Here is a 25,723-nt window from a genome sequence, read left to right on the forward strand (position 1 = left end):
AATCTTTCACAATATAAAAATTTATATGGAAAAATGAAAAGTGTAAAGTCATAAAAAGACGACTAGTCTCAAATTATAGGAAAATATTCTATGAAAATGGAATCAATTGAAGATGAAATTTCAATTGCTGTGATTCCATTATATAATTTTTCAGATAATTTCAATGTTACATAATTTTTTTTTCTCTGTACAATATTCGATTTCGTTAAATAAGTGTTCAAATTTCCTTAGCACAAAAAAAAAAGTACGGAAAGGAATTAAAGTAATCCCACGGAAAATATATATATTTACAAATAAGTGCATTTATCAAATTACTTTTGGTCATGTGAATTATTAATATAAAGATTTGGAACTGAAATTTCTTTTATTTATAAATAAATGTAATTGCCATAAAGTTTTGGAGCATAAAAATGAGTGTATCCTATAAAGTGAAACTATAAAGGATAAACGTATCTCGGAATTAAAGCTTCTTTAAAGCTATTGAATCAATGGAAAATATTTGTTAATAGTACTAAAGGTATGTAAAGGCATTTATATAGTTATTACGATAAAGAGTTTTAACATTAGGATAAATTGACCTCAATTTTGAGAATGAAGCATAGAATTAAAGTTTTCTGCATGCCAAAAAAAAAGTGTAGACATAATCTGAGTATTTTTCTTAAATATTTAACCATTTCCTTTTAATTATGCAACCAGGAGTGAACCTCGCTTTATATTAATATTAAGGCAAAAGTTTTTCGACACAAAAATTTCCTTTCGTGTCGAGTATGAAGCACACTCAATATAGTGAAACATTTAGAGACAAGAGGATGAAAATTTTCACATTGAATTCGTTTACAATACTTACGTCAGTTTTACTACTTCCTTCCTCAGTTTCCTCTTCATGTTGAGTCCCATTTCAAGTTTTTTATTGCCATGAGATTTCACAATGTTTCTCCTTCATACCTAACCATCTACCTGTCTTCCTATGCAGCTGCGTGAACGTTATGATTACAATTATTTTATAATGAGCATTTATTGAAAAATTTCTGCGAGATTCTTTTTTTTTGCTGACGGGGAGAATGATATCATATCATATAAATAACAATAACAGTAATAATAATAATGAGAACACTTCTTTTTTACTCACAACTTTATTTTCCATGAAAATTTTCATAAAGATTTTTATCAGTACAAAAAAAAAAGCATGTAATGTAATAACTTATTCAGATAAAAATATACAGAATGTTTTAAAAAGTTTACTATCATCAATTTAATTATGCGTAAAAAATTAATTTGTTTTGTTGGCGTGTAGCAACGATCGAGAAGTTCAAGAAGACATTTAATTCTAATTTTGTCAGATGAAAATGAATAGAGGAAGAAGAGGATAGACATGCTTAAATTATCTGTGAATGTACATAAATATGAAAGATTTATGCAAAAGCACTTGATAACGAAAGATTAATCAAAGTATTATACAAAAAAAAAACTAGTTCGTCTATAGGATATAAATATTATTATCCCGTTCATTAATAATATCCTCAATAGAGATGAATACATTGCATCATATAACGTTCTACACTTGGCTCCGTTTCATCCGCTCTCTTACGCACTAAACTTTTATTTTCCTTTGACAAGTTAGAATGAATTAGAAATACGTATGAGAACATTTTCTCTAAGAAATTAAAGTCTAATGCCTTCTTCACAAGACATGATGTTTTCACATACTGCGCTGATGATGATGGTTCGAGAATTTCTTCTATATCTTTGTCCATTGTATTATAAAGGTCATCGACTACTTCTTTACAATCCAATTCATCTAAATCCTCTTGGTCAATGTTCTTTGGTTGTATATCCACTTTGTTTTCATCAATTTTCACTACCCCATTGTTAACAATGAATTTTTGAACACAATGTTTAATTTCATTAAATTCATAAATATCATTAATATCAACATTATTCATCGCAAGGTTATCAAATTTTTCATTTATATTCGGTGCAAAGATGTCTTGATGTTTACAAACAAGTTCTGCTGTTTCAAAAAATCTCTTTTTTATTGTTTTAAGATCTTTAAGCACCTGAAATTCCTTCCCACTTCTAACGTGAAACATAAGAATTTCTTTGAAGATTAAATTTGTCACATTATTACGCTCAAGTGTTCTTATAATACACGAATCCAATTTTTTGTCACCCGTACTCTTTTTGCTTAACTGACGGAAGAACTCTTTGTTTGCCAGGTTAATTTTCTCCACACAATTTTCAGATGAGTCATCAATTACAAAATTCTTTATATCTGATGCACTTATTACGTTGTTGTTTAGTAAATACCGTGCAATACAACCTGTATCGCTATTTTTCATCGCAATAGTCTTTGAATCAGCATAACTGATTAAATAAATAATAAATGTTAACACAACAAGTGACTTCATGTTGATATAGTCTCTCTGGATGAAATCTGATAATGCTACTTCTCACTTTGAATATTTCTGATCGTCTACTGATGGACTATTGATGAAATGGGTCACTCACTTTCAAATAACTCTTATATACTCTTCTGCCTATATTAAATTTCTTCTCTCTGGCACCAATGTTTTTTTAATTCTGTTTTTTTTTTATATTTTTATTCTCTGAGAATACATATAACGGAATATGGAGAAAAAATATACATTTCTTTCTTTTCTTGAGCATTCGTTCTGTCATCACAGTCTTTGTACATTTCATTCTTCATTACATTTATTGCTTGGTTTGCTTTGCATCCAAATCCAATGTTCAACTCATGATCTAAGCTTGAAAAAACCATTCTATAAATTAATGCTTTTTTATATGTTATGAGATTTGGCACTTTGTCAGTAGTGGACATGACTTGACACTTTTTATTTATCCATTTTTCAATTTAACCCCATTTGTCATGGCTTTTACCTCTACTTACTTCCATTAAGGTAGATGCTCAACTGGATAGTAAAATTGTTGCTATTTGAAGAATCTTTCCTCCTTAAAGTCTTAATGGCCATTTAAATAAATCAAGTGCTTGCATTTGCAGAAATTAAATTCATTAAAATAAAAATCACAAATTTAAATAGCAAAGTAGGTAGTCAATTAGCAAAAATGTGTGAGAATGCTTCAGGACAGTAAAAAGTTTAGGTCACATAAAGATATTGAGGGACATAAAGTAGTCCAAGTCTACCGTTAATTCCTCATTCTTCGCTCTTTTGTCACGGCTACCCTCAATAATTTATTTTTTTGTTTTTCAATTTATTTCAGAACTCAAAACTAAATCTTGAAAAATGGCAACAGCATTAAGAACAAGAACAGATGGTAAGTTGGAATCTTTTTTGTACATACATACATACCTACACAAGCATTTCATTTTTGTTTGCTTAGAAGATGAAATTAATTAAAGTTGAAGCTCAAATTATGTAGATTGAATAAAGTTGTTCATTGTTAAGGAGGGAAATAAAAAGGAAAAAGCATACAGAGTACATAAAAAATACTTAAAGCTTTTATATATATGGAAAGCCTGTTGTATTATACAATTCATTCATCATGAATTAGGACATTTGATAAATGTTCTGAGACGTTGCAGGATTAAGCTTTTTGCTTCCCCCATTAAATTCTTAGTACTTCTTTATGATTCATTAAATTTGTTTGTATATATGATGATGAAACAATTTAATTTTTGTCATTACTGATACGTTCATAAATTCTTTTCACGTCAAGTAAAAGAATTCAATTTATCTTCGCTGATTCAGGCGTAGGCTTACAGTAATTTTTCAATACGGAAACCATTTCGGATCATTAAAAAAAAATTTTTCTATTCTATTTGCCAACACAGCAAAAATATTTTATTCAAAGCCTTTGATGTTGTATCCATAGCTTTAGAGCGAGAAAAAAGAATTATAAAAATATTTAAATTCATTTTTCCTCAATTGTTAAAGGGAAAATCCGCGAAAAAAGGTGTAAATAATATATGTATAATGTTTCAAGGGTCTATCCTTATGAACTCGAGGCACTTAGATTAATATTCTGTTGAAACTCACCTTTTAGATACACGTTCAGATGGCAGATAATGCAGTTGACAAAATTTGTCATTTTTGCACTCTTTTATGTATTTTTGTCACCATTTTGATACATTTCATGTTCATTTGTCATCTAAGTTATCCGCTCCCGCACTCAGTTTCTATCGGGATCCGAATCAGTTGTAAACTCTGCACGCTGCAATGACACAAGTCCATCACAGAGTTCGAAGTCAGGCCGAGTCGAGTAGATTCCAAGTAGAGTAGACTCATGTCGACTTCGAGCTCTAATACGTTATCAGCCCTGATTTATGAATGTATCCAGTTACAACTCAAGAAATGTACAACATTCCGCCAACAAAGTCATTCAGCTACTGCCTAATGAATACACATAGCAATAGAGACACATTATGTGCCAAAGACCTCAAAAATTAACCCAAAACATAAACCGAGCTTCGTAACTAGAACGATGAAATGGAAAAAGATTATCAAATAAAATTCAAAGAAACTCAAATGAGATAAAATCTTGATAAAATCACACACATAAATATCTGCGAATAGTAACTTAAACGAATTTACATAAATAAGTCAAAAATTTGGGTTGTCATCTTTAATTTAGTATGTCACAGAAAATAAACAAATTTGAACGCATTTATTTGCTAAAATTCCGCGGAAGAACGACAAAATTGTGCCATATAATTTGCTCACATCTTATTACGACATCGCAAATTTATTTTCTTCTGTCTTTAACACGTTGTATATAAATCTTGAAAAATACGAAATTATTCAGAGTGAATAAAGCTCCACATAATTTGCAATTCAAGCAAAATCAGTTTGTGACGGCAAACACTTTACATATATTGCAACGTTATATGCTATTGTACAGCATTGAGTTGTATAGTATTGTCAATCCTATGTGACACAGATTCCTTTTATTCTTTCTTTGCTTTTCATACAAGATAAAAGCCTGTATTGAATAAGGAAACGCTGCAAGTACTTTCATAAATGTTTCAATTCAATCCTTTTTTTAGAGCAATTTACCAGAAAGAGTTAAGGGTTGTAAAGTTTTTGTTTTTTTATTATTTTTTTGTTAACGAACACTCAGACTTCACATCTAGCATTTTTCATATTTGACGTCCTTGATCTGTCTGTTCGTCTGTATTTCTGCATGATTTATAATTATTCAAACAAGCCATAGACTTAGACTTCAAAAGAAATATATTGTATTCCCATGACTGAATTCGTAATCCTTTCAATGATTTTCTTTCGCATCATGCTTAACGGAGGACATATCTAGTCATGTAAAATTACAAAAATTAAGCAAAAGTAAACAAATTAAAGCAAATATTTGATAGCCTTGATACTAAGTTGAAAGAATTTTCAACATTCATATCCTATACACCACAAAGACCAGTAATTCACTTGATAACTCCATCATTTATAAGCATGGGAAAACTTTCTGTACAAGAGTTTTTAGTTTATATAAAATCCCACATACTCGGAAAAATGTTTACTATAACATTTTTGCTTTCATACACCTTTTGGCTATTTGTGACACATGCAAATGTGATAAGGAGAATTTTTTTTTTGTCAACCCTTTAAAATAGACCAAATTCTTTAGAAAGGAAAAAAATATCCAATAATATATGTTTTGCATAAACAGGTTGCCCGAAAAGCATAAAAATAAAAACGACTCTTTTGAGACTTTCGCATAAATGTCTTGTCATATTTTTGTCATCGGCATCCGCTTAATGAAATGAGGTGGAAGATAAATGACTTCAAAGGAGTTGTCGCATTAACAGCTTCATAATCGAAAGGATATTTAAAACAGCAAATACCAGCATGCCTTCGCTGTCATCATATTCTATAAGCCAGCAAGTCATGTGTTCATTTTCTCTGTTGATACTTTCATTGTACTAAATTTAAAATGGCTTAATATAGATCACATCCTTTGTGGCAGCTTACAAACCACTAAAATTTATGTCTTTGCTATTCGGGATGGGTTTCATGTATTTTTTTACATGAACAAGCTTCCGGAAAATTTATTCAGTATATCTAATTTAATTAAAATTATTAGACACATTAGGTTACATGATACATCGAGAAAAAAATGACATTTTTGTTAGAAATTGTGATTTATTAAATTATGTCAGAAACAGAAACAGAAATATGGGAAATAAAATCATTTCTATGAACCAAAAAACAAGGAAATAAAACAAATTTTATGGCGCCTATCTTATCAAATATTAAAGTTATGGTTTTTGAGAAAAACAATAATGTTGTCGACCAGTGGTGGGCAACATGTGTGTCGCGGTACACTCGATTGGTGCCGAAAATATTCGGAAATGTCATGAATCTTATGTTGTGTATGGTTTCAATCGAGACTTACCATTAAGGTGTGTGCCGTGAGAAAAAGGTTGCCCACCACTGTTGTAGACGAAAAAAGAAATTTGCTAGAAAGTAAACAGCAAAAGTTACACATGGGTATTGTTATGTTAATAGATCAAAAACTTTATTCGAAAATCATTGAATTACATTGTGAAAATTTTGACTAAGAAAATTTAAATTAACTTCTTTTGTTAGGCTTACATCACGCAGTTTCTTTAGGAAATATAGACGTCACGTCACAGGTAGGATATATTAATTAATAAAATTTCTAATTATCTAAAGCCATACATTTTAATTGTGTTGTTATTAAGACGAGTTTTAATTACACACCAAGAAATTATGAATCGGAAGATGAGAGCTTTGGAAGGCTGAAAAATAGGCAGCAAAACTTTTACATTAAACCCCCAGTCTATTCTAAAGAAGATATCATAGATCAATATTGCCTGACAGATAAGCAACTTAATAATTCTATTGAGCCACCACGTCGAGACAGATTTTTTGGATGTTGGTCGACACGAAGTCAACAGTCATTCCTTGGAGTGTGTGTAGGTCGACGTGCCCCATCAGATGAAAATTTACAAGATTATGCTCCTATTAGTCGTTATCCAAGGTATTAAAAAGAAATCAAATTTTTATATGATGAAAAATTTTCACTTTTTTTTTTGTATTAATATTTCAATAGATTGCAAAGACCTATCAGCTATGATGATGATGACTTGGAAAATTCATATTTTCGAAGGAAGCCTACATCATTCCTGAGCAGTGACGCAAAACGTCATACTTGGGTAGCAATGAATAATAATGATGACTCAATGCGAATGGAGGAGTCTCGTGTAAATCGAAATTTAGTTGAGAATGGTGGGCCTTATGTGGTTGAATCTTATCCTCAAAAATCATCATTTCTTAGCCAAAGTACTGAACAAATTACTGGGTAAGTAAAAACTAATCCTGTTATGCAATTTAGATTAAAACTTTGTCGAGTATTAATTGATATAACCACATAATACTTCCCTGAGTTTAATATTAAGGCGGAAAAGGAAGGCAAGGAAAAAAATATGAAACTTTACCGCAAACCAAAAGATAAAGGAAAATGGACCGAAATAAAATGTTCTTTAAAACTTTTAAGGAGTGATATAATAAATCCTTCATGAAAATGAAATTTATTAGGTAAAATTTTACAGTCCATGATTTTTAGAATCTATGTAATAATAAAGAAATTTTATTCAATCTGATAAGCAAATCATCAAATTGGAAAAGCAACTCAATTTTCAACTTTATATTAGTCTAATGCAGTGGTAGACAACCTTTGTGCCGCGACACACTAATGTCCCGGATACAATATTTGGAAACTAGAGTATCGGGAGCGCCCGTGGCGCCCCATCTTCAGAATTTTCAGCTTCACATAGCTTCGTGTGGCATCACATTGCACCCACATTCCCCCTGATACCCCTCAATTTTCGGCTTCACATGGCTTCAAAAAATGGCTTCACATGGCTTCCGTTTTTGTATCAGCAAAGGAATTAAGTGTTTATAATATAGATTAAATGAACCATGTTCCGTATAATGCTTACCATTCGAGATGTGCCCCGAAAAATTAAAGGTTGTCCACTACTGGACTAATATATTGAAAGTAAATTCATCTCATTATGATGAATTGATTTTCATTCAACGTAAATTAACATTTTTCTTTTTTGTGAATTCTGACATTATATGAAAAATATTTTGATACGCCCCACGCCTGAAGTATAACATCTCATTGAATAATTTCATTATTTGAAAAATGAGTCGACTTCTTGCTCTTCTTAATAGCTCATGATATTAAATCAAGGTTTATTTAAATTGACATTTTTTCTGACATTTTTGGAAATTTCTTCTGACATTTATTAAAAAAATTTCTCTTACACTAGCTACCGATGTCCAGCACATATTAATTCACCAGCTAACGCATCATCAACTCCTATACAAAATCAACAAGATTTGCCACCAAGGTAATAAATATTGCATTTGGTTGTTACTTACGTTCACAGAATTGTTATTTTGATAAATGATACCTTTGAAATGGCAAATCCAACTTATTTATTACGCATGCAAAACATTTCAATGTACGAAAATTGAATACTTAAGAAAAAAATTCACAGTAGAACGCCTACAAACGGTGTTTCTTATTAAAAGGAATATACCCTCATTACTAGTGATATTGCTTTTTTTCAAAATATTTTTAAAGAGGCTTCTACTTATTATGCATCATCTCCTACAGCACCATGTTAAAGTATCTTGTAGGAGAAAATAAATATTATAGAATCTTCAACTGGCAATTACTTTGCAACTTCTTTTGCTCATGTTCTAGATTAATTTAAGCAAAAAAATTAAGGTTTTTTGAAAATATTCACAAAATTCTTATCCTTCATAATTTTTTATTGAGTCTAGTTCCTCAGAAAATGATGTCAATTTGAGTTTTCATTAGCTTCAAACCTTCCGACTCGAACAAACAAGGAGCATGCTACTGATCTCAAAACTGACTCATACTCATAAACACACTCATTTAGGTTGGTTCATTGTCTCTAACCCTAACAAGCAAAAAGCATGCTTTCAATAGCTTACTCTACTTAAAATATAATAGCTGATCATGCTCGCGAGCCTTAATTTCAGCTTGTTAAGTTCTTGAGAGAATGCTCTTTTCCTGCTAAGATTAGTGACATTTAATCACTTGCCTACCCCACACACTTTTAAATACAACGTAATTTAAGCAGAAAGCCTGAAAAGGAAATTATTATGAAAAATGCTGATATTGATTTTAATTCAAAAGTTTTAGGTCTTCATTCAATTGCTCAAGGAAATAAAATGTTTAGATAAAATTTCTCGGAACGACTATGAAAGCAATAAATTCCTATTAATATTACAATCAAAATTTTTAATGCGAAAAATAATTAAATGAAAAAAAAATAAGACATTTAAGTCCTTACACAATTTTCATCATTAATTATGTAAAAATTTCAACTTCCACAGAATTAGAATTAACGATTAATTTATTAAAAACATTCGCATTAAGCTCATTTATTTGAATAATTTAAGTTTGACTATGAAAAATCATGTTTATTACAACTTCTATCGCATCAAATTTTAATGCAATTCATAAAGGGGGTCGTTCACTTATTACGTAACGCTCCTAAGGAGAGGGAAGGTTGGAATGTTGAGATTTAAGTACGCCTAAGACTTGCCTTAGACAGATGATGTGAGTCACCAAAAGTTTTTGAATATGTCATGAACTTTAAGCCGTGTGCGGTTAGGGACATGGCTTATCCACCAAGGTGTGTCTTGAAAAACAGAAGGTTGCTTACCTCATACAATGAGATTTATATTCCACGATTTTCTTAGAAAGAAGAAGGAGGAAGCTCAAAAAGTCAATTTTCCTTTAACAGACAAAGAGACTTTTAGGTACCGTACTGGCTTCTCTATTCCACGAAAGCATTATTTTTGTCTCTTAGAGTACGTATGATGTAAACAGCCCCAAACAGCATATAAAATTTGTTTTGCAAAACATTTTTGCTCAATTGAGCAATTTCTTTATTCATTTTATGATAGTTCTTTTTCTTTGTGCATTATTAATTCATTTGGAAGTTGATGAACTTGCGAAAAAGGACAAAAAAGTAAGAAAACAAACAAGAATAATCTTCTTGATAATGTGGAAAATTTATCAAATATCTTCAAGAATGTTTCAAGTTTCTAATGAAAAGAAGATAGTCCTTAATAAAATCTTCATTCAATATTTTTAGCCTCTCAAGTGTTTGTTCTTCATAACTTTTTATCGGTGTGTTGTCAAAACAACCTCTCAGAATTGATAGTTTGGGAAGAAAAAAAATTTTTAAAGGTTCATTCATGCATGTCGAACAATATTTTCAGTGTTGATCATTTGAGTTGGGATTCACATTTTTTTGTTTGGGTACAGAAAAATTTGACAAAGGAATTGGGTACCCATAAACCCGCCCTGACTCAGCATGTTCAAGAACTGGGTCAACAGTCAAGAGACTTAAATGTAAGATTTTTCACGGCACCAGTTGACGCGGCACTAAGACTGCACGTCACTGTCTTATTCCCTTTCTGAATACGTCCCTGAACATGAACATGCTATTTGTATATTAGGCACAATACAGTGTATTGTTAGGTGAAAAAGCAGAATAATGCCATTTTTTGATAGAAGTCATTTATCAACGAACCCCAAACTCCTATAATTTTTTGTAATAATAGAAGAAACTCTTATTGACTGGATGTTCATTGAAATAAATTACATCTTCAATTTTCCATTTTCCTTAATCCAATAATAAATGACCTCAATAATAAAGGTAACATGAATGCTATACAAGTCTCTAAGGTATAGTTAGATAGAAATTAACAGATGCTTTCCATCAGTTTCAATCTACCTTTTTGATTCATCACACAATAAAAAACTACATTGAAATTTGCTACAAAGATCAATATTTTTAGAATTGAGTCTGTCTTATCTTTAATTATCGAATAATAGAGGATATTTCTGTACGAACGTATTTCTGTTATTGCAGCCATAAAATTAGAAATGTGAAATAATTTTCATTTATTTTCCAGAACAAAGCACGTAAGCTTTGCACGTTCCTTAACACTCGCATCATTTGATGATGCAATCGGAGTAAGACAGAATAGAATATTAAATGCACGCAGTCAGGAACGTTTAATTGGTGGGAAGAAGCCAACAATTACAATTTCGCACCAGCAACCACAAATCCCAGCGATGCACATACAAGCAATTCCAATGATGCCAAAGCCTCAGTTACAACAGACTCTATCGCAACCACAACTTGGTCAACTAACTAATCAACAAATCCCCGAGACAAATACAATTGAGAAGCATAAAAGAAATGTGATGAAAACTCAAGCGACACAAACGGAACTTTATGTTGGTAGAAAATTGCCTGCATCACAGACATTATCTTTAAGTCCACGTACAGTTCATAGGGTAAGAAAATTTAAATAACAATAAATATAAAGAAAATCATAAATGTACATATGGACATCATTGTTCATTCTGATAATAACATGCTTTATTTTTATTTGTCATCATAAAGGTAAGAATGGTCTCACAAGGAGCACAAACAAATGGAATGAATGGCAAAAAACTAAGTAAAAGCTTTTCTGAGATGGGAACAGCAGATGCAGGATGTCAATATGAGGAAGAATGGTAAGTATTGATTTTTCATTGAATTATTAAGGATAAACAATTAAAAAAGTTCTTTCTATCTTCCTTGACACAGCTATCTAAATGAGCATGAACTATTGTGTCGTACTCAATCCGAAGATTCACCAAAATCGCCGATAGACATGTCTTCGTATTTGAAGCCATCAAGTGGATATATGATGACAACAGCTGAGATTCATGCTGCTACTCAAGCATTATCACGTCAAAGTCAATTAGAGACATTAAAGAACAATAAACATGAAAACTTTCATTATCATCATACTTATGATAATAGTAATAAGTCAATGGAAACTAGTAATTTACCAGAAAATTTTTTAATAACTGCACGAAGAGGCAGCAATACGCTTTCTAATGAGCCAATTTTCATAGGACGTAATGAGTTAGAACAAATGCGAATGGGACGTCCTATTAATCCATACGAATATGAATCACATAGTTTACCAAGACGCACATGCATTCATCATAAGCCCGAAGAATATAGCACACATAGTTTACCAAGACGAGAACATCACCATCACTATTTGCATGATCATTCGGTAGACATGAAAGTGCCCAATAGTGTCCAATTGGAACAGATAGCTAAAGAAAGTGCATTACAACAGCATATGTCAGCATATCAGGATGCACAACCTTCATATGTTAATATGAATACAATATCCGAAACATATGCATTATCACGTCGTAGTTCCATGCAGCAACAGCAAGTACCATCAGTATCAATAAATTTAAATCAATTGCAACAACAACATATATTACCACAAAAACATTGCAATCAAGCATTACAGCAAGTTCCACCATCCGATGAAATGTGTTCAACCTGTTCATCAGAAACTCAATCTGAGACCGAAACTGAAAATGATGATGATGATGATGATGAGGAGGAAGTTGATGATGAGAGTGAAGGAGAACCTTGTGAGCACGACGAACCGACGGAAGAGGAAGAAAAGGAAATCTTTATTGATTTTAAACCACACTTTTCACCTACTTCTAATACGAGTACTTTGATAGCTGCTAAAAAGAAGAAAAAGTTAGTGAAAGCAATGTCACAAGGTGAGATATTGACAGAAAATAATGAAAGAAGTAAACAAAAGCCTATATCAATGAGTGAAGAAGATTTGAAACTTCCTAATGTTTATACTGAGAATCTACATTACACCGACACACCTATACGCGATGAAGACATATGTAGAGCAAATAGTATCTTTAGTGCTGCTTCAGCTAATTCTTCTTCTGGATTAAATAGATATGATAAAGAAACATTTAGAAAACGTTCCATAAGTCTCGAAGATCCATTAACTGATGATGTGGAAGCAACAAAGAAGACAAATAAGAATCTTAAAGCAAATTATTCGCCAAATGGGTCACCTGGTGATGGACGATCCTTTGCATCAAGCGATGATGTTACAAGAGATCATTCTGATGGAAATTGGAATGAATCACAAGTCACTATTCTTCCATGCCCACCAAGGTAAGCTCTTACTTTAAGCTTACTATGCATTTTAATTGAGAAGCCTTTCTATCCACAGCCCACCTGATGTTAGCGCCAACTCGCATTCAAAACGAAAATATTTACAGCATCAACAAAGAAGCTCACTCGACATTGAAGCTATTGATGATATTGCCGATCAGGTAGTTTTTCTATTTAATGAAATTTTCAATTAAATTTTTCAACAAATGAATCATTTATTATTAAAAGCCACTGCCACCACTTCCACCAATCGCACAACCTATACAAAAATCTCTCAATGCAAAAATTCATCAATGTTCTACAACGAGCACATTAACCGCACAAACCACATCCGTATCGTCTATAAAGCCTTCGATTCCTCCAGTAACATCGACAACCCCAACAGTAATAGTAAAACCAACTCCATCGATTGCTGTGACACATACACTAAGCATTGAACAGGAGGATAATAATAAACTTATTTTACCACAACACCCGAGATCCTCGTCACCAAATAAAAAGAGGGAAATGAAAAAATATATACAACATAAAAGTAAGCACTCAGCATTTGATAAATTTCATAGGTGAGTAGTAAGATATATGCTGAAAATCTTCAACACATTTATTAATATCAATCATTCTGATACAGATCCAATGAATCATTGGAATCAAATGTTAAGACATCAAGTGAATCAATCTTAAATCGCAATGATATATCTGAGGGAAGTACCACAGAAGATTATATGACGTGTACTGATAATTCGAAACGAACTCACGTACAGAGCATGAGATATGCAAAAGGCGTCACTTTTCCTGCCACACAAATGCCAGGTAACAACATTAATTAATCATGTTGATGGCATAAATGTACGAATTACTTCCATTTATCATTTATTAATAATTTAGGAAATGTCTCAAACTCACAAACAGTTACTATCGATGGATCATCATTTGAAAGTGCATCATCATTTCACAGTTTGGCACGAATCGATGCAATTTGTGAAGATACAGCCGTTGTTGTTGTTGATGATAAAGTTAGATCATCCCCTGTGGCACATTCTGATAGCAGCACATCATCCGGAAGTTATCGTATGCCGCCACCCTTGAAAAATTCATCGCCCTCACGTTCTACATTAACAAAACCACCACATGTAACCATTAAGAAAACTAAGAAAGAATCTGTATCAGATGACGAACGTAGTGAAAAATTCCTGTCTTCTTCTCATGACGAGAAAGATCATAAAACAGTTCGTATGAGAAAACCTAAGGAATGGAATGAAGAAGAACGACGTAGAAAAAAGAATACCTTCAAATTGGAGATTGAAAAAGACTCGTCATCGAAGATGACAATGCCTTCGAATTTAGCAAAACCAAGCGGAGTTTTGAAGAAAATTTCACCAGAAGACAAAGCAGCACTCAATATTTTAGACGGTGCTAGTCCAAGCAAACAAAAGCCTAGATTTAAAGGAAGGACAAGAAAGACACCGCGAAATCGAACCCCAGTAGCCAGTGAAGATAATATGTCACGACGCTCAAGTAAGACTTTAATCAGCAAGAGTCCTGAAAAGCCTACATTAATTGCACCGCTTCCGCAACCCCCACAACAACAGCATGTATCACCAGATAAATCAAAATTAAGTCCATCAAAATTTATGAAACCATGTCTCGGTTCATCACCGCCCAAACAACCAGCAAAGAAATTTTCAGCCATTCAGAGACTAAAAGCAATTTCAACAGAATCGCTTCGTTCAGTCTCTCCAGGGTCAGATTCAGTTTTCTATAATAGTGAAGCTGATATTCTCGATCATCAAATACATTGTCATCATTGCGGTAAAGAAGTAGAAGTTGTAACTGCTGTTGGTGGTGGCTCAGAGGAATCTGTTGTCATAGTCGATGATGGTCCGGACATTGTTCAACCTCCAGAAGGATTTGCAGATTCTCCAAATGGCATTAGCAAAGTCCCACCAGCATTAAAGTATTATAAGAGATTTCGTTCCGAAGATAGACGACATAAAAAAGGAAGAAATGGTCGAGCAAAGGTAATTATGATTTTATTTATAATTTAATATTTTTAAGCATGATTTAATTCCGATTAGAGCGAGGAAAGAAACTCAGAAGACATTACAAATGAGAAGCTTCGTGGATCTGGATCAAGTCCATGTGTTGGACCGATGGGTCCATATAGTCATGATCATCACGAGCTTGAGCAGGGTGTTTATCATGGTTCCTATGCACAAGGTTCATGGATATTCATTTCTGATAAAGACTTTTGGCGTAAAAATGATGTTATGGCAGACGTTAAATATTCCGATAATAGTGAGCGACGTGCCTCAACTGAATCGGAAAAAGAATTTCGTAAAAAGTATCAAGGTATTACTCATCGTTTGGTTCACAGAAAATCTTGTGTTGAAATGTATCGAAGGCAAAGTAGCAATTCATTTGGTAAGCATTTATTTTATAGACTGTAAGCCTTAATGCTAATTAATCTCATTTCTTGAACAGATGCTGATAAGTCTGTAATTGTACAACGAGTTTCTGGTGAATTTGGATTCAGAATTCATGGATCAAAGCCTGTTGTTGTATCAGCTATTGAAGAAGACACTCCGGCTCAAAAGTCTGGTCTGCAAGTTGGAGATATCGTATTGTCAGTAAATGGAATATCTGTAGTTGATAAAAGTCACTCTGAAGTTGTTAAAATTGCTCATGCCGGAAGCGATACATTGGAATTGGAAGTGGCAAGGACAATGACTACAATTGCTTATGCTACAGAATCATCCAGCATGAAGATAATTTTCACTGGATTTTTGTGGCGTAGAAGTCAGTTAAATTCACCAGAATCAAGCAAATGGGTTCGACGTTGGTTCTGTCTTCGAGCTGATCAGTGCTTATATCAGTATAAGCATGAAGCAGATATTCAACCCGTTGGAATCGTACTCCTTACAAATCTTTCTATATCAGCATCACCATCTGAGAAAACAAACCGTCCATTCACATTCTCCATTGAATCTGCTGATTCAAAACTTATTCTCATGTTGGCTGCTGACACTCAAGAAAGTGCCAACAGTTGGATAGCAATATTAAATCATGCTGCTGAACAAAGTGATCCATGGCTCGACATGAGTACACGAAACCTTAAAATTCCACCAACAGCAATTGTTCGTCCGGATTGTGTTGGATATTTAACGAAATTAGGAATACGTTGGCGTTCATGGACCAAGCGATATTGCGTTTTAAAAGATGCTTGCTTATATTTTTATGCCGATACCAACAGCAAAAATGCCATTGGTAAGAAATGCTTGATGGAGCTGTATACTTGAAACTTATCCTTGTCTCTTTTCAGGAATGGCATGTCTCCAAGGATATCGTGTTCAACCTTTTGCAACAGGTGGCAAAAAGTATGCTTTTGAGCTGGTTCCATCAGAACCTAAGTACAGAAGCTTTTACTTCCATACAGACACTGAAATGGACAAGAAACGGTATAGAATATGAATTTCATAGTCAATAGCATTTCTAATAATATTGTCATTATTTTCTCATATAACAGGTGGGTTGCAGCACTGGAATATTCAATTGATCGTTGGATGAAAGCGAATTAAATTCTTTTGCGCTAAATTTGAAGCACCATTAATGTCTTATATGACGATATATTTAATTTACAATAAGAAAATTTCGACAAAAATCGTGACGAAAAATACCTAAATACGCACACACTTTCGAAGCAAAATCGAATGAAAAATAAGAAGCATCACTATCTTTAATTTCAAAAAGACGAATGCTTTCTAGATAAAAAAAAATAAATCTGTTCTTTCGATTTAGTATGCCTTTCAAGCTTTCAATACTCTCCCGAGCAACACAAGTGAAAAAAGGCACTTCAGATAGCATCTGTTAAGGTATTGTGGTGGATATATTTATTAATTAAGCTATATGTCCGTGAAGCACGAATGATAGAAGCTCAGTCATGGTTGCAGATGAAGTCACATAGTCAACACAAGCCAGGATCGCAGAAATAATGGAATCTTGGGATTTTTTTCACGAGATATGTTTGGGTATTTGAAGAATTTTTCCAAAAAAGTATAGTTCGTCGCAAAGTAAGTTTTGTCCTAAACTGGATGTCAACATACAAAAAACGCAGACCTGTAGCTTTTGACGAACTATAATTAAAGCAGGCAAAGAGCTTACTCTCAAGAGCAGAGTAAACTCAGAGCAACGTTCACCCTTATCAAGTATATTTAGGTGAGCTAGCTATCGATAGCATACTCTTTGCCTGTTAAGGTCAAGGACGGTCGAAAACTGCGACCAGCATATCTAAAATGCAGGTTACAATTATAAACCTACACTAATAATTTGACCCCCAAAGGCCTGAATACGCCCCTGACAGTAACATATTTTTCAATTGGAGATTATCGTCAGTTGGTGTTAATAATAGCAACCATGACAGACCTGAGTGGACAAAAATACATTATTACTAGTTAAAGGCAATTTAAAGCCAAGTTTATGACTAGTTCTATCGGATTTTTGTCCACTCGGGAGAAGCCCTTTCATTTATGTCACTCAAGATGGAAGCAACAGGATAGCGCCCTTTTTTTGTGCCGTTCGGGACTATATTTACCTATCTATTTAATTCTCACTTAGATATATCTTTACTCACGAATTTCTTTCCTCTGTTTCACGTTTTTAAAAAATTTTAATCGAATTAACTTAGTTACGACACGTGAGTACTCTTAAGAAATCACATTAAAAGTTCTTATGGAAAAATAGTTTAGGAGAAACGACCATTAGATGAGTAAATAAAAAAATATTAATGAATATTATATATTAATGAAGTAATTTATAAAATCATATTTAATGTTAAATTGAAATGAATGGAAAATTATATAAACAATAATATACAAGACACTTATCGAAGACAGCATGAAAAATGTAAAACTCACACCTCTTCATTATAAATTAACGAGGCAATGAATGAAAGTTCTTCATATACATAGGTAGTAGAAAAGAAATAAGGTAATTAAATTTCAAAGACATCTTCTCATCGTAATGAAATTATCTTAATGAAAAAATAATAATTATTAAAATGGGTGTTTAGAGCTTTAAAAAAATTAATATGTAAGGTGTAACACTGCGGTCGTTTGATAAATTATTTTATGATGAATTAGAATAAAAATTTAAAGAAAAATAAAGAATGGATTCATTAACCAATTATCTTTATGCGATATACGATAGAACTCACTGTCATTATGTTGTCATATATACACTTAAATTATGCATAATTGGCAATCTATGATTTCTTACCCCCAATTGATGTTTTAGTCCAGTTTGAGTTTTATTTATACTGCATTTTTGTAAAGACGAATATTTCACATTATTTTAATGCATTGGCCACTTCTTCTTTCTAAATTTGGATTTTAACAGCAAAATTGCACTCTATGCTAGTTAACATTAAAACACAGCTAACTAATCAACAGCTGTAAATTGAAGTAATGTTTACGTAAGTAAATAGTTACGTAATTTATACGTAAGTAAATAGTTACGTAATTTATACGTAAGTAAATAGCTACGTATTTTATACGTGAGTAAATAGTTACGCAATTTTTATGTAAGAAAACAGTAACGTAAGAATTTTTACGTACGTCGTTACGTAAGTATTTTCACGTACGTCGTTACGCAAGAATTTTTACGTACGTCGTTACGTAAATATTTTCACGTACGTCGTTACGTAAGTATTTTCACGTACGTCGTTACGCAAGAATTTTTACGTACGTCGTTACGTAAGTATTTTTACGTACGTCGTTACGTAAGTATTTTCACGTACGTCGTTACGTAAGTATTTTCACGTACGTCGTTACGCAAGAATTTTTACGTACGTCGTTACGTAAGTATTTTCACGTACGTCGTTACGTAAGATTTTTTACGTACGTCGTTACGCAAGAATTTTTAAGTAAGAATTTTTACGTAAGTAGATACGTAAAAATTAATTTTATTTACAGCTGTTAATTAAAGTTAACTAGTATAGAGTCAAAAATACCACTTAATTTTCAAATATTTAAAGATCCTTAATTTCCTCCAAATTTACTTTAAACAAAAAAAAATAAATAAAAAACTTAAACAAACAAAAGAATAAAAGACATGACATAAAAAAATGACAAAATAAAATAAAGTGCTTTCAAATGAAATTAATTGAAAGGGATGATGCAGTTGTTCACATTTTTTATTTACTGATTCAATTGACACATATCAGTTTTAGAAAAATTTTCGAGGCATATTTAATTGCAGAATCACTTTCAATTACTTTTATTACATTAAAATAAAGAAAAAAAAAAAACGTTTAAAACAAGAAAAAGATAAATTAAAAAACTGTTAAATATAAGCAGAAAATCAAAGAAAAATTACTTATGTTAAAGAATCAAAATCTTATTAAAAATTAAAGTTAGACTTTTTGGAAGATTTATTTGATATTGTTTATCCATTCAATGCAAAATGCTTTTTACAAATGATCCTAAAATGTTAGTGACACTAGGTCAATTTGTCTAAATCTGATTATATAAATCTTCAGGATTGACTTTCCTGCCAAAGGTGAGTAATCGAATTTTTAAGATAATCTTACCGACCCGATTGGATTGTCAAAGAGATGAAATTACCCCAATCCTACGATTACTTTAAATCCATTTGGGAAGTCAATCCGAGGATTTAGATTAAATTGACCCAACATTTTTAGCAAGAATTAAGATTTTTCTGATTAAATGAGAATATCCTGCCCTTATCCTAAAGAGAAACAAGAAAATGATCAATTTCCGGAAGCTTGTAATGATTTCACCCTTATAATTTCTCTTGGAAAACAAATTGATGCTTGGGTCACGATGAAATAAATCGAAATTTTCATCAAAAACCGTTACAACTTTTTTTTGAAATTCTTAGATCGAAACACTTTTGAAATTAATGAAAATAATGGAAAATTATTTTCGTGAATTGTGGTGCAATAAGATGTGTTCAAGAAGCTTTTACCTTCATGACGAATAGAAAACTAATTAATCAAAAGATTGCTTCCAATCCAGATTAACGTTCTTACTTCTGGAAGTTCTAATTTCAAAATTTCAATTCAAATTAAATTCTTTGTTTACAAATTTATGTTCGAAAAATTTCGTGTACTAAAAATTCAAAATTTAACGGACAAAAATTACTTCATATTTAAAATGATTTCAAAGTGACCCATAGTTCAGCCATGATTTTTAAAACTTTTATAAGGCAGAGGACCATACAAATTTATTCTGAAAAAACAAAATATAGATAAAATTTTACGATAACTAAAACTCCTAGAAAAAAAAGTAATAATCAGGAAACAAGAAGACAAAAGTTTCATTAAAATTCACACAACTCTATAATAAGTGTTAGAAAGAAGAAATATCTAAGCTTTACATTCTCAGATGGTTTACGTTTGAAAAAAAGTTTTCAATCAGAAAATAGTAATTTCTGATTCCATTTTAACTTACTTTAAAATCATGAAATTTCTTTTTACAGTACGTGAGATGACTGAATGTGAGAATTCTTTTTATGGAAGGTTGGATATGAAGAAATTCTACAGATATTTTTCATTGATAATTCATTCATTCACTAATCATAATGATATTCATGTCGAATATATGTTTCCAATGAAAATGATAAACGAACGTCTAGATCAGAAATATGTAATTTAATGTGAAACTTTTTAAATGATAAATAGTCATTAATTCCTTTTTTATCTCTTCTTAAAACTTTAGTTCTTAATTGTAATCAAAAAAAGGCAAAAACGAATAAAAGATCTTTATTTAGTTTGATTCAAACTACTTGTTTGCACTGTAAATAACTTAATTTCAGCAATATTAACAACACAGGTTTGTTAGGTTTTCCTTAATTGCATGGAATTTTCATATTTTTCCGCTTTATTTGGATATGAATTGATGTTAATTTCATTATTTTGCAATAGTAACAGTAGTAAGGATATAGAATATTTTTTATAGTTTACTTCAACTTCTTCTTTGGACGCAAGTTATTTGTGTGTCCGCACTTTGTCTTACGACAATTTGTTGCGCGAGGATGTAAACGAGCATAGCACTTACGGCAAATCATTTTATCGCAATTGTATTTCTGAGCCAAGATACGTAAAGATGGTTCAATGATACCACCACGAAGACGGAGAACCAAATGCAATGTTGATTCCTTTTGGATATTGTAGTCACTCAATGTACGTCCATCTTCCAATTGTTTACCAGCGAAGATCAAACGTTGTTGATCTGGTGGGATACCTTCTTTGTCTTGGATCTTTGCCTTGACATTTTCAATAGTGTCAGAAGGCTCGACCTCCAAAGTAATGGTCTTTCCAGTTAATGTTTTAACGAAGATTTGCATCTTGATGTACCTAAAAAAAATGAGCAAAAAATTATTTGTAGGTTAAAACATTTGTACAACACTTAAATTAACAAAAATTAGTGTAAAACATCTTATTTCTATTGTATTTTACTTTGTTTCAATAAAACACTATCTTATCTATTAATTAAATTAACTAAATTTTATAAATAACTTAGAAAACTGGTGTAAATTAATTTAAAATTTAAACTTACAATATTCTTGGTACAATGCAAAAATCAAAAAGAACTCGTAAATGTCGTCAATTTGCTACGTTAAAATCGGCTAAGCAAATTTCTACAAAAACCCAGAGCTGCAAAACCTGTTATTTTTGTAGACATTTTCAAATCTTAGTGTACAGTGAAAAGAAAAAGTTTGACCAACACTGCATTAGACTTTTTATATCAGGCTCAGTGATTTTTTAAGAAGAATTAAATAGAACAATATATATTTAGTGAGATTTAATTAAAGTAATGCCTGAACCAAGTAATAATGAAGGAAATGCAGCAGTACAGAATGCTCCGGTAAGTACATAGCTAGTAATGATCTTTAAATACTAGGTTCATGTGATGAAAAAAATTAACAAGTAGAAAATTCTTTAGCCTCAAAGAGAAAAAAAAACTAATTATAATTATTCTAGAACTTAATATGCTAATATTTATATATTATTTTTAGAATGATCAACAACAGCAGCAACCGCCACAAAGCCGATTTGAATCATTTTTTGCATTAACTAAGACATTTATCGTCCGAGCATTAATTATTTATCTCATCACTTCATTCTTCCGACGTCCACAACCAACACCTCCTGCAAATAGTGGAGATGTATCAACTAGTCGTCAAGTTCCTGCATTTAATTACTTTGAAAATGGAACAATCTTTGATATGCATGTTTACGTCTCGGAAGATTATGATTTTAGTAAATTTAATGATCCTGAAGCACTAGTCTGGTTTAGTACCTTTACGTATGGAGATTGGAGCAGTGGAGTCAACAATGATGGAGCATATACAAAAAATATTAAAATTAAAGCATCTGAGAATCTAATGAACAATGGAAGTATATATTTACACACGTACGTAACGAAAACTGGAAAATCACCTAATCCAGACGCTCTACAAGATTTTGCTGGCTTTGAGATTGCTTACAATAGGAGAATGCTAAATAAATATAGAAAAATTAAATACCAAAAGACACAGAATCTATTGACAGGACAGACTGAAAAGAGTGCAGAGGAGATAGAAATAGCCGAGACAATGGTAAATAAAATTGTGAATCACTGGCACAATAATTTAACGATAAACTTAGTTGTGGACCAAACAACATGGGTAAAAGGATCATTACCTGCTCCATTAGATGAATACGTCACTTTCCTCCCTAGCGGACATACATACATGCCAATCATATTTATTAATGATTATTGGAATATGATGCGAGATTTCTTCCCTATTAATAAAACCACTCCAACATTAGATTTAACTTTAACTTATCAACCTTTATCACTCTTCAAATTCCAACTTTATGCTGCACAAAGCATGCGTAATAAATGGGCAAATTCCATATTTGGTGATCTCGGCAATGAAGAACAAACGGATGATGAACAAGATTCTCTCAAGGAAACACTCCTTGAAACAAATGCTTATCTTTTAGGCTTAACATTTTTCGTATCTGTTTTGCATACAATCTTTGAGCTCCTTGCATTTAAGAATGACATTCAATTCTGGCGTGAAAGAAAAAGTTTAGAAGGCTTAAGTGTACGATCTGTATTCTTTAATGTTTTCCAATCACTGATTGTACTTTTGTATGTGTTAGATAATGAAACCAACTTTATGATAAAGGTTTCATGCTTCATCGGACTTGGTATTGAAGTCTGGAAGATTCAAAAAGTTGTTGATGTTAAGCTCGATTTTGAAAATAAGTTATATGGAATTATTCCCGTGAAATTCGCAGACAAAGGATCTTATGTTGAATCAAGTACTAAGCAGTATGACAATCTTGCATTTAAATATCTAGGATGGTTATGCTTTCCATTATTAATGGGATATTGTGGATATTCCCTTTTGTATCATGAACATCGTGGATGGTATTCATTCGTTCTCAATATGCTGTATGGATTTTTGTTAACCTTTGGTGAGTATTGTATTACATTGTATGATTCTATGATAAGTCATTAAATGCGCTTTCTAAGATCATGCATGAATACTTACTAGTTTTAATAAGGTACTTTATCTTATCTTTATAACCCTCTTTATTTTATGTCTTTTAGGATTTATTATGATGACTCCACAACTGTTTATTAACTATAAATTACAAAGTGTAGCACATATGAATTATAGAATGATGACATACAAATTCCTCAATACATTTATTGATGATATCTTTGCATTTGTCATAAAAATGCCAACATTATACAGATTAGGAGTCTTTCGTGATGACATTGTCTTCTTTATCTTCCTCTATCAACGATGGATCTATAAGGTTGATAAGAAGCGTGTTAATGAATTTGGCGTAACTGGCGAAATGTTGGATGGTGTTGATAAAGATAAGATGATTGCAGCTCCCGAAAACGTTCCTGAAAAGTCTGAATCTGACAAAAAAGACGATTAGACTATTTGTAGTGTTATACTATACCAAATTTTGATTGAAATAAATCTAGTAATACATATATTAATGTATCTATAATGAAACAAAAAATAATTTTTATTAATCTTCAAGTAGATAGAACCGCATAGACATAAATAATAATAATAATAGTCCTCATTTGTTATGTTAATTAATTCTGCATTGGTTCATTATCATTGGACGCTGCAATATTATTAAGGCTTTGTTGAGCTATTTGCTTAATGTATTGACTTGAAAAGCTACTTTCAAGCCATTCACAGACTGAATTTACAAGTTCATCAAAATCACTCATTGGAAGCTTCTCAAATGACACAAACATTTCATTCATTATGGACTGAAAGACTTGAAATTTAATTTCATCACTTATTGTTTCCATTTGCTGATTTGAAGTTTGTTGGTTTTGAAGCATATGCTCGTAATTCTTCTGTAATATTCTCAATGCTTTTACTTCTTTCAGCATAGCAGCACGTTCCTCTTCTTGTTTAACTTTTTGTTGTTTCAGATAAGATACGTAATCTATTGATTTTTGAAGCACTAGAAAGATTAATGGTTTGATTAATAATTTTTAATTGTCTGTTTGAGATTTTGTCGATTAAAAGATTATGATAAGGACAGTGTTGCTACCAAGATTGTTATAACGTTCATTTCAGATTTGAATAATATTGATTGTACATAGTTGAAAACCCCTTCTTACATAAAATTTCAGTTTGTTTTTAAATTCTGATGAATAACATAATGGAGAATGTATAAAATCCAAAAGAAGCTCTTAATTACATTAACACCCAACCATATTTACAAAAACGATGTTTAAACTAAGCATAGCAAGTAAGTCGCTCAAGTTACCAACACTGATAGTACACATCTGCTTAAAAATAAACAAATTCGGTCATACCTGTTGCTTTACTCAATTTATAACCAGATGTGGTGTCATTTTGTGCACAAGTAGGAACTAATTCCTGAAGACTGTCATATCCTTTCTTTATATTATCTCTCCGTTTCTGTTCAGCCTAAAATATCCATACATTCAGATTTAATGTCTTAATATTAGATTTTACTGGATGTTTACCTGTGTATGTGCTTCTCGTCTCCTTTCCTTGTAGCTCAATGAGCTACTTTTGGTATTGTCATCAGAATCAGAAGAATCCCGTTCAATCTCACTGTTTTGTGCTGATGATGATCTAGATGAAATTTGAGGATGGTGTGGGGAATTTGGTTCGTTTTTAATAAAAGAATCACTCATTGTGCACGTGAACTCTGTAGATGAAGTAGTAACTTATTTTTCTAAAAAGATAACTGACTATACAAATACGTCATACATTAGTTTTATGGTTCGACTTAAACAGGATTAAAGATTTTGCTCTTAAACAACAAATAAATAAAAATTTAAAAACTTTTTGAAAATAATTGAAAACTTTATTGGCATGTTGATCTTGACACCAGGTGAAACTTGCCACTTTAAATTGTCGATATCAATGCATTTAAATAGTAATTATGATACTTACTGGAAATTCCAAAAATTTGCTATTTCTTTAGAGAAAAATTTCAAAACAATGTACTTGTAAGCAAACTTATCGATAATGAAGTTATACGTAACGATTTTACGAATGGGGTGAAACTGCATAAAATGGGCGAAAATCGTATGGGAATAAATTTTTTATAAATCAATCCAT

The 25,723-nt window shown here is 31.8% G+C and overlaps 4 protein-coding genes across 5 annotated transcripts; 2 read left to right on the forward strand and 2 right to left on the reverse strand.

Annotated features, from left to right (window-relative positions):
* Positions 1-249: 249 nt before the first annotated feature.
* Positions 250-20,747, forward strand: LOC139088351 (uncharacterized). Its single transcript, XM_070637542.1, has 17 exons — positions 250-517; positions 3,241-3,294; positions 6,576-6,622; positions 6,692-6,990; positions 7,063-7,311; positions 8,288-8,368; positions 10,980-11,367; positions 11,477-11,589; positions 11,663-13,075; positions 13,134-13,236; positions 13,304-13,638; positions 13,704-13,885; positions 13,961-15,093; positions 15,151-15,496; positions 15,557-16,339; positions 16,395-16,530; positions 16,599-20,747. The coding sequence occupies exons 2-17, from the start codon at positions 3,264-3,266 to the stop codon at positions 16,648-16,650; spliced, it is 5,691 nt and encodes a 1,896-aa protein (XP_070493643.1). The 5' UTR covers positions 250-517; positions 3,241-3,263; the 3' UTR covers positions 16,651-20,747.
* Positions 20,748-20,923: 176 nt separating this feature from the next.
* RpL40 (ribosomal protein L40) lies at positions 20,924-21,743 on the reverse strand. The gene is made up of 2 exons (XM_070637547.1): positions 21,649-21,743; positions 20,924-21,446 (listed from the first exon to the last, which is right to left on the reverse strand). The coding sequence occupies exon 2, from the start codon at positions 21,434-21,436 to the stop codon at positions 21,050-21,052; it is 387 nt and encodes a 128-aa protein (XP_070493648.1). The 5' UTR covers positions 21,437-21,446; positions 21,649-21,743; the 3' UTR covers positions 20,924-21,049.
* A 56-nt stretch (positions 21,744-21,799) lies between these two features.
* LOC139088353 (putative lipid scramblase CLPTM1) lies at positions 21,800-24,128 on the forward strand. The gene is made up of 3 exons (XM_070637543.1): positions 21,800-21,957; positions 22,109-23,561; positions 23,698-24,128. The coding sequence occupies exons 1-3, from the start codon at positions 21,907-21,909 to the stop codon at positions 24,036-24,038; spliced, it is 1,845 nt and encodes a 614-aa protein (XP_070493644.1). The 5' UTR covers positions 21,800-21,906; the 3' UTR covers positions 24,039-24,128.
* Positions 24,095-25,660, reverse strand: bigmax (helix-loop-helix-leucine zipper transcription factor bigmax). 2 transcript variants are annotated; one of them, XM_070637545.1, is made up of 4 exons: positions 25,556-25,660; positions 25,120-25,334; positions 24,946-25,060; positions 24,095-24,587 (listed from the first exon to the last, which is right to left on the reverse strand). In XM_070637545.1, the coding sequence occupies exons 2-4, from the start codon at positions 25,291-25,293 to the stop codon at positions 24,205-24,207; spliced, it is 672 nt and encodes a 223-aa protein (XP_070493646.1). In that variant the 5' UTR covers positions 25,294-25,334; positions 25,556-25,660; the 3' UTR covers positions 24,095-24,204. The 2 variants fall into 2 exon arrangements, with proteins under 2 accessions (XP_070493646.1, XP_070493645.1); XM_070637544.1 differs by having other exon boundaries at positions 25,120-25,350; positions 25,556-25,647.
* Positions 25,661-25,723: the final 63 nt, after the last annotated feature.

Source organism: Chironomus tepperi, unplaced genomic scaffold (assembly GCF_022539635.2).
Source record: "Chironomus tepperi strain 1889 unplaced genomic scaffold, CSIRO-AGI_Ctep_v1 contig_161, whole genome shotgun sequence".
NCBI lineage: Eukaryota > Metazoa > Arthropoda > Insecta > Diptera > Chironomidae > Chironomus > Chironomus tepperi.

Excerpts from the sequence above, each read along its gene's own strand:
- LOC139088351 (XM_070637542.1), top strand. The coding sequence starts at position 3,264 with ATGGCAACAGCATTAAGAACAAGAACAGATG. Across the intron at positions 13,076-13,133 it reads ATTCTTCCATGCCCACCAAG|CCCACCTGATGTTAGCGCCA; the intron begins GTAAGCTCTTAC and ends TTCTATCCACAG. Across the intron at positions 15,094-15,150 it reads GAAGAAATGGTCGAGCAAAG|AGCGAGGAAAGAAACTCAGA; the intron begins GTAATTATGATT and ends AATTCCGATTAG.
- RpL40 (XM_070637547.1), bottom strand. The coding sequence starts at position 21,436 with ATGCAAATCTTCGTTAAAACATTAACTGGAAAGACCATTACTTTGGAG.
- bigmax (XM_070637545.1), bottom strand. The coding sequence starts at position 25,293 with ATGAGTGATTCTTTTATTAAAAACGAACCAAATTCCCCACACCATCCT. Across the intron at positions 25,061-25,119 it reads GACGAGAAGCACATACACAG|GCTGAACAGAAACGGAGAGA; the intron begins GTAAACATCCAG and ends TGGATATTTTAG. Across the intron at positions 24,588-24,945 it reads TAAATTGAGTAAAGCAACAG|TGCTTCAAAAATCAATAGAT; the intron begins GTATGACCGAAT and ends TAATCTTTCTAG.
- LOC139088353 (XM_070637543.1), top strand. The coding sequence starts at position 21,907 with ATGCCTGAACCAAGTAATAATGAAGGAAATGCAGCAGTACAGAATGCT. Across the intron at positions 21,958-22,108 it reads CAGCAGTACAGAATGCTCCG|AATGATCAACAACAGCAGCA; the intron begins GTAAGTACATAG and ends TATTATTTTTAG. Across the intron at positions 23,562-23,697 it reads TGGATTTTTGTTAACCTTTG|GATTTATTATGATGACTCCA; the intron begins GTGAGTATTGTA and ends TATGTCTTTTAG.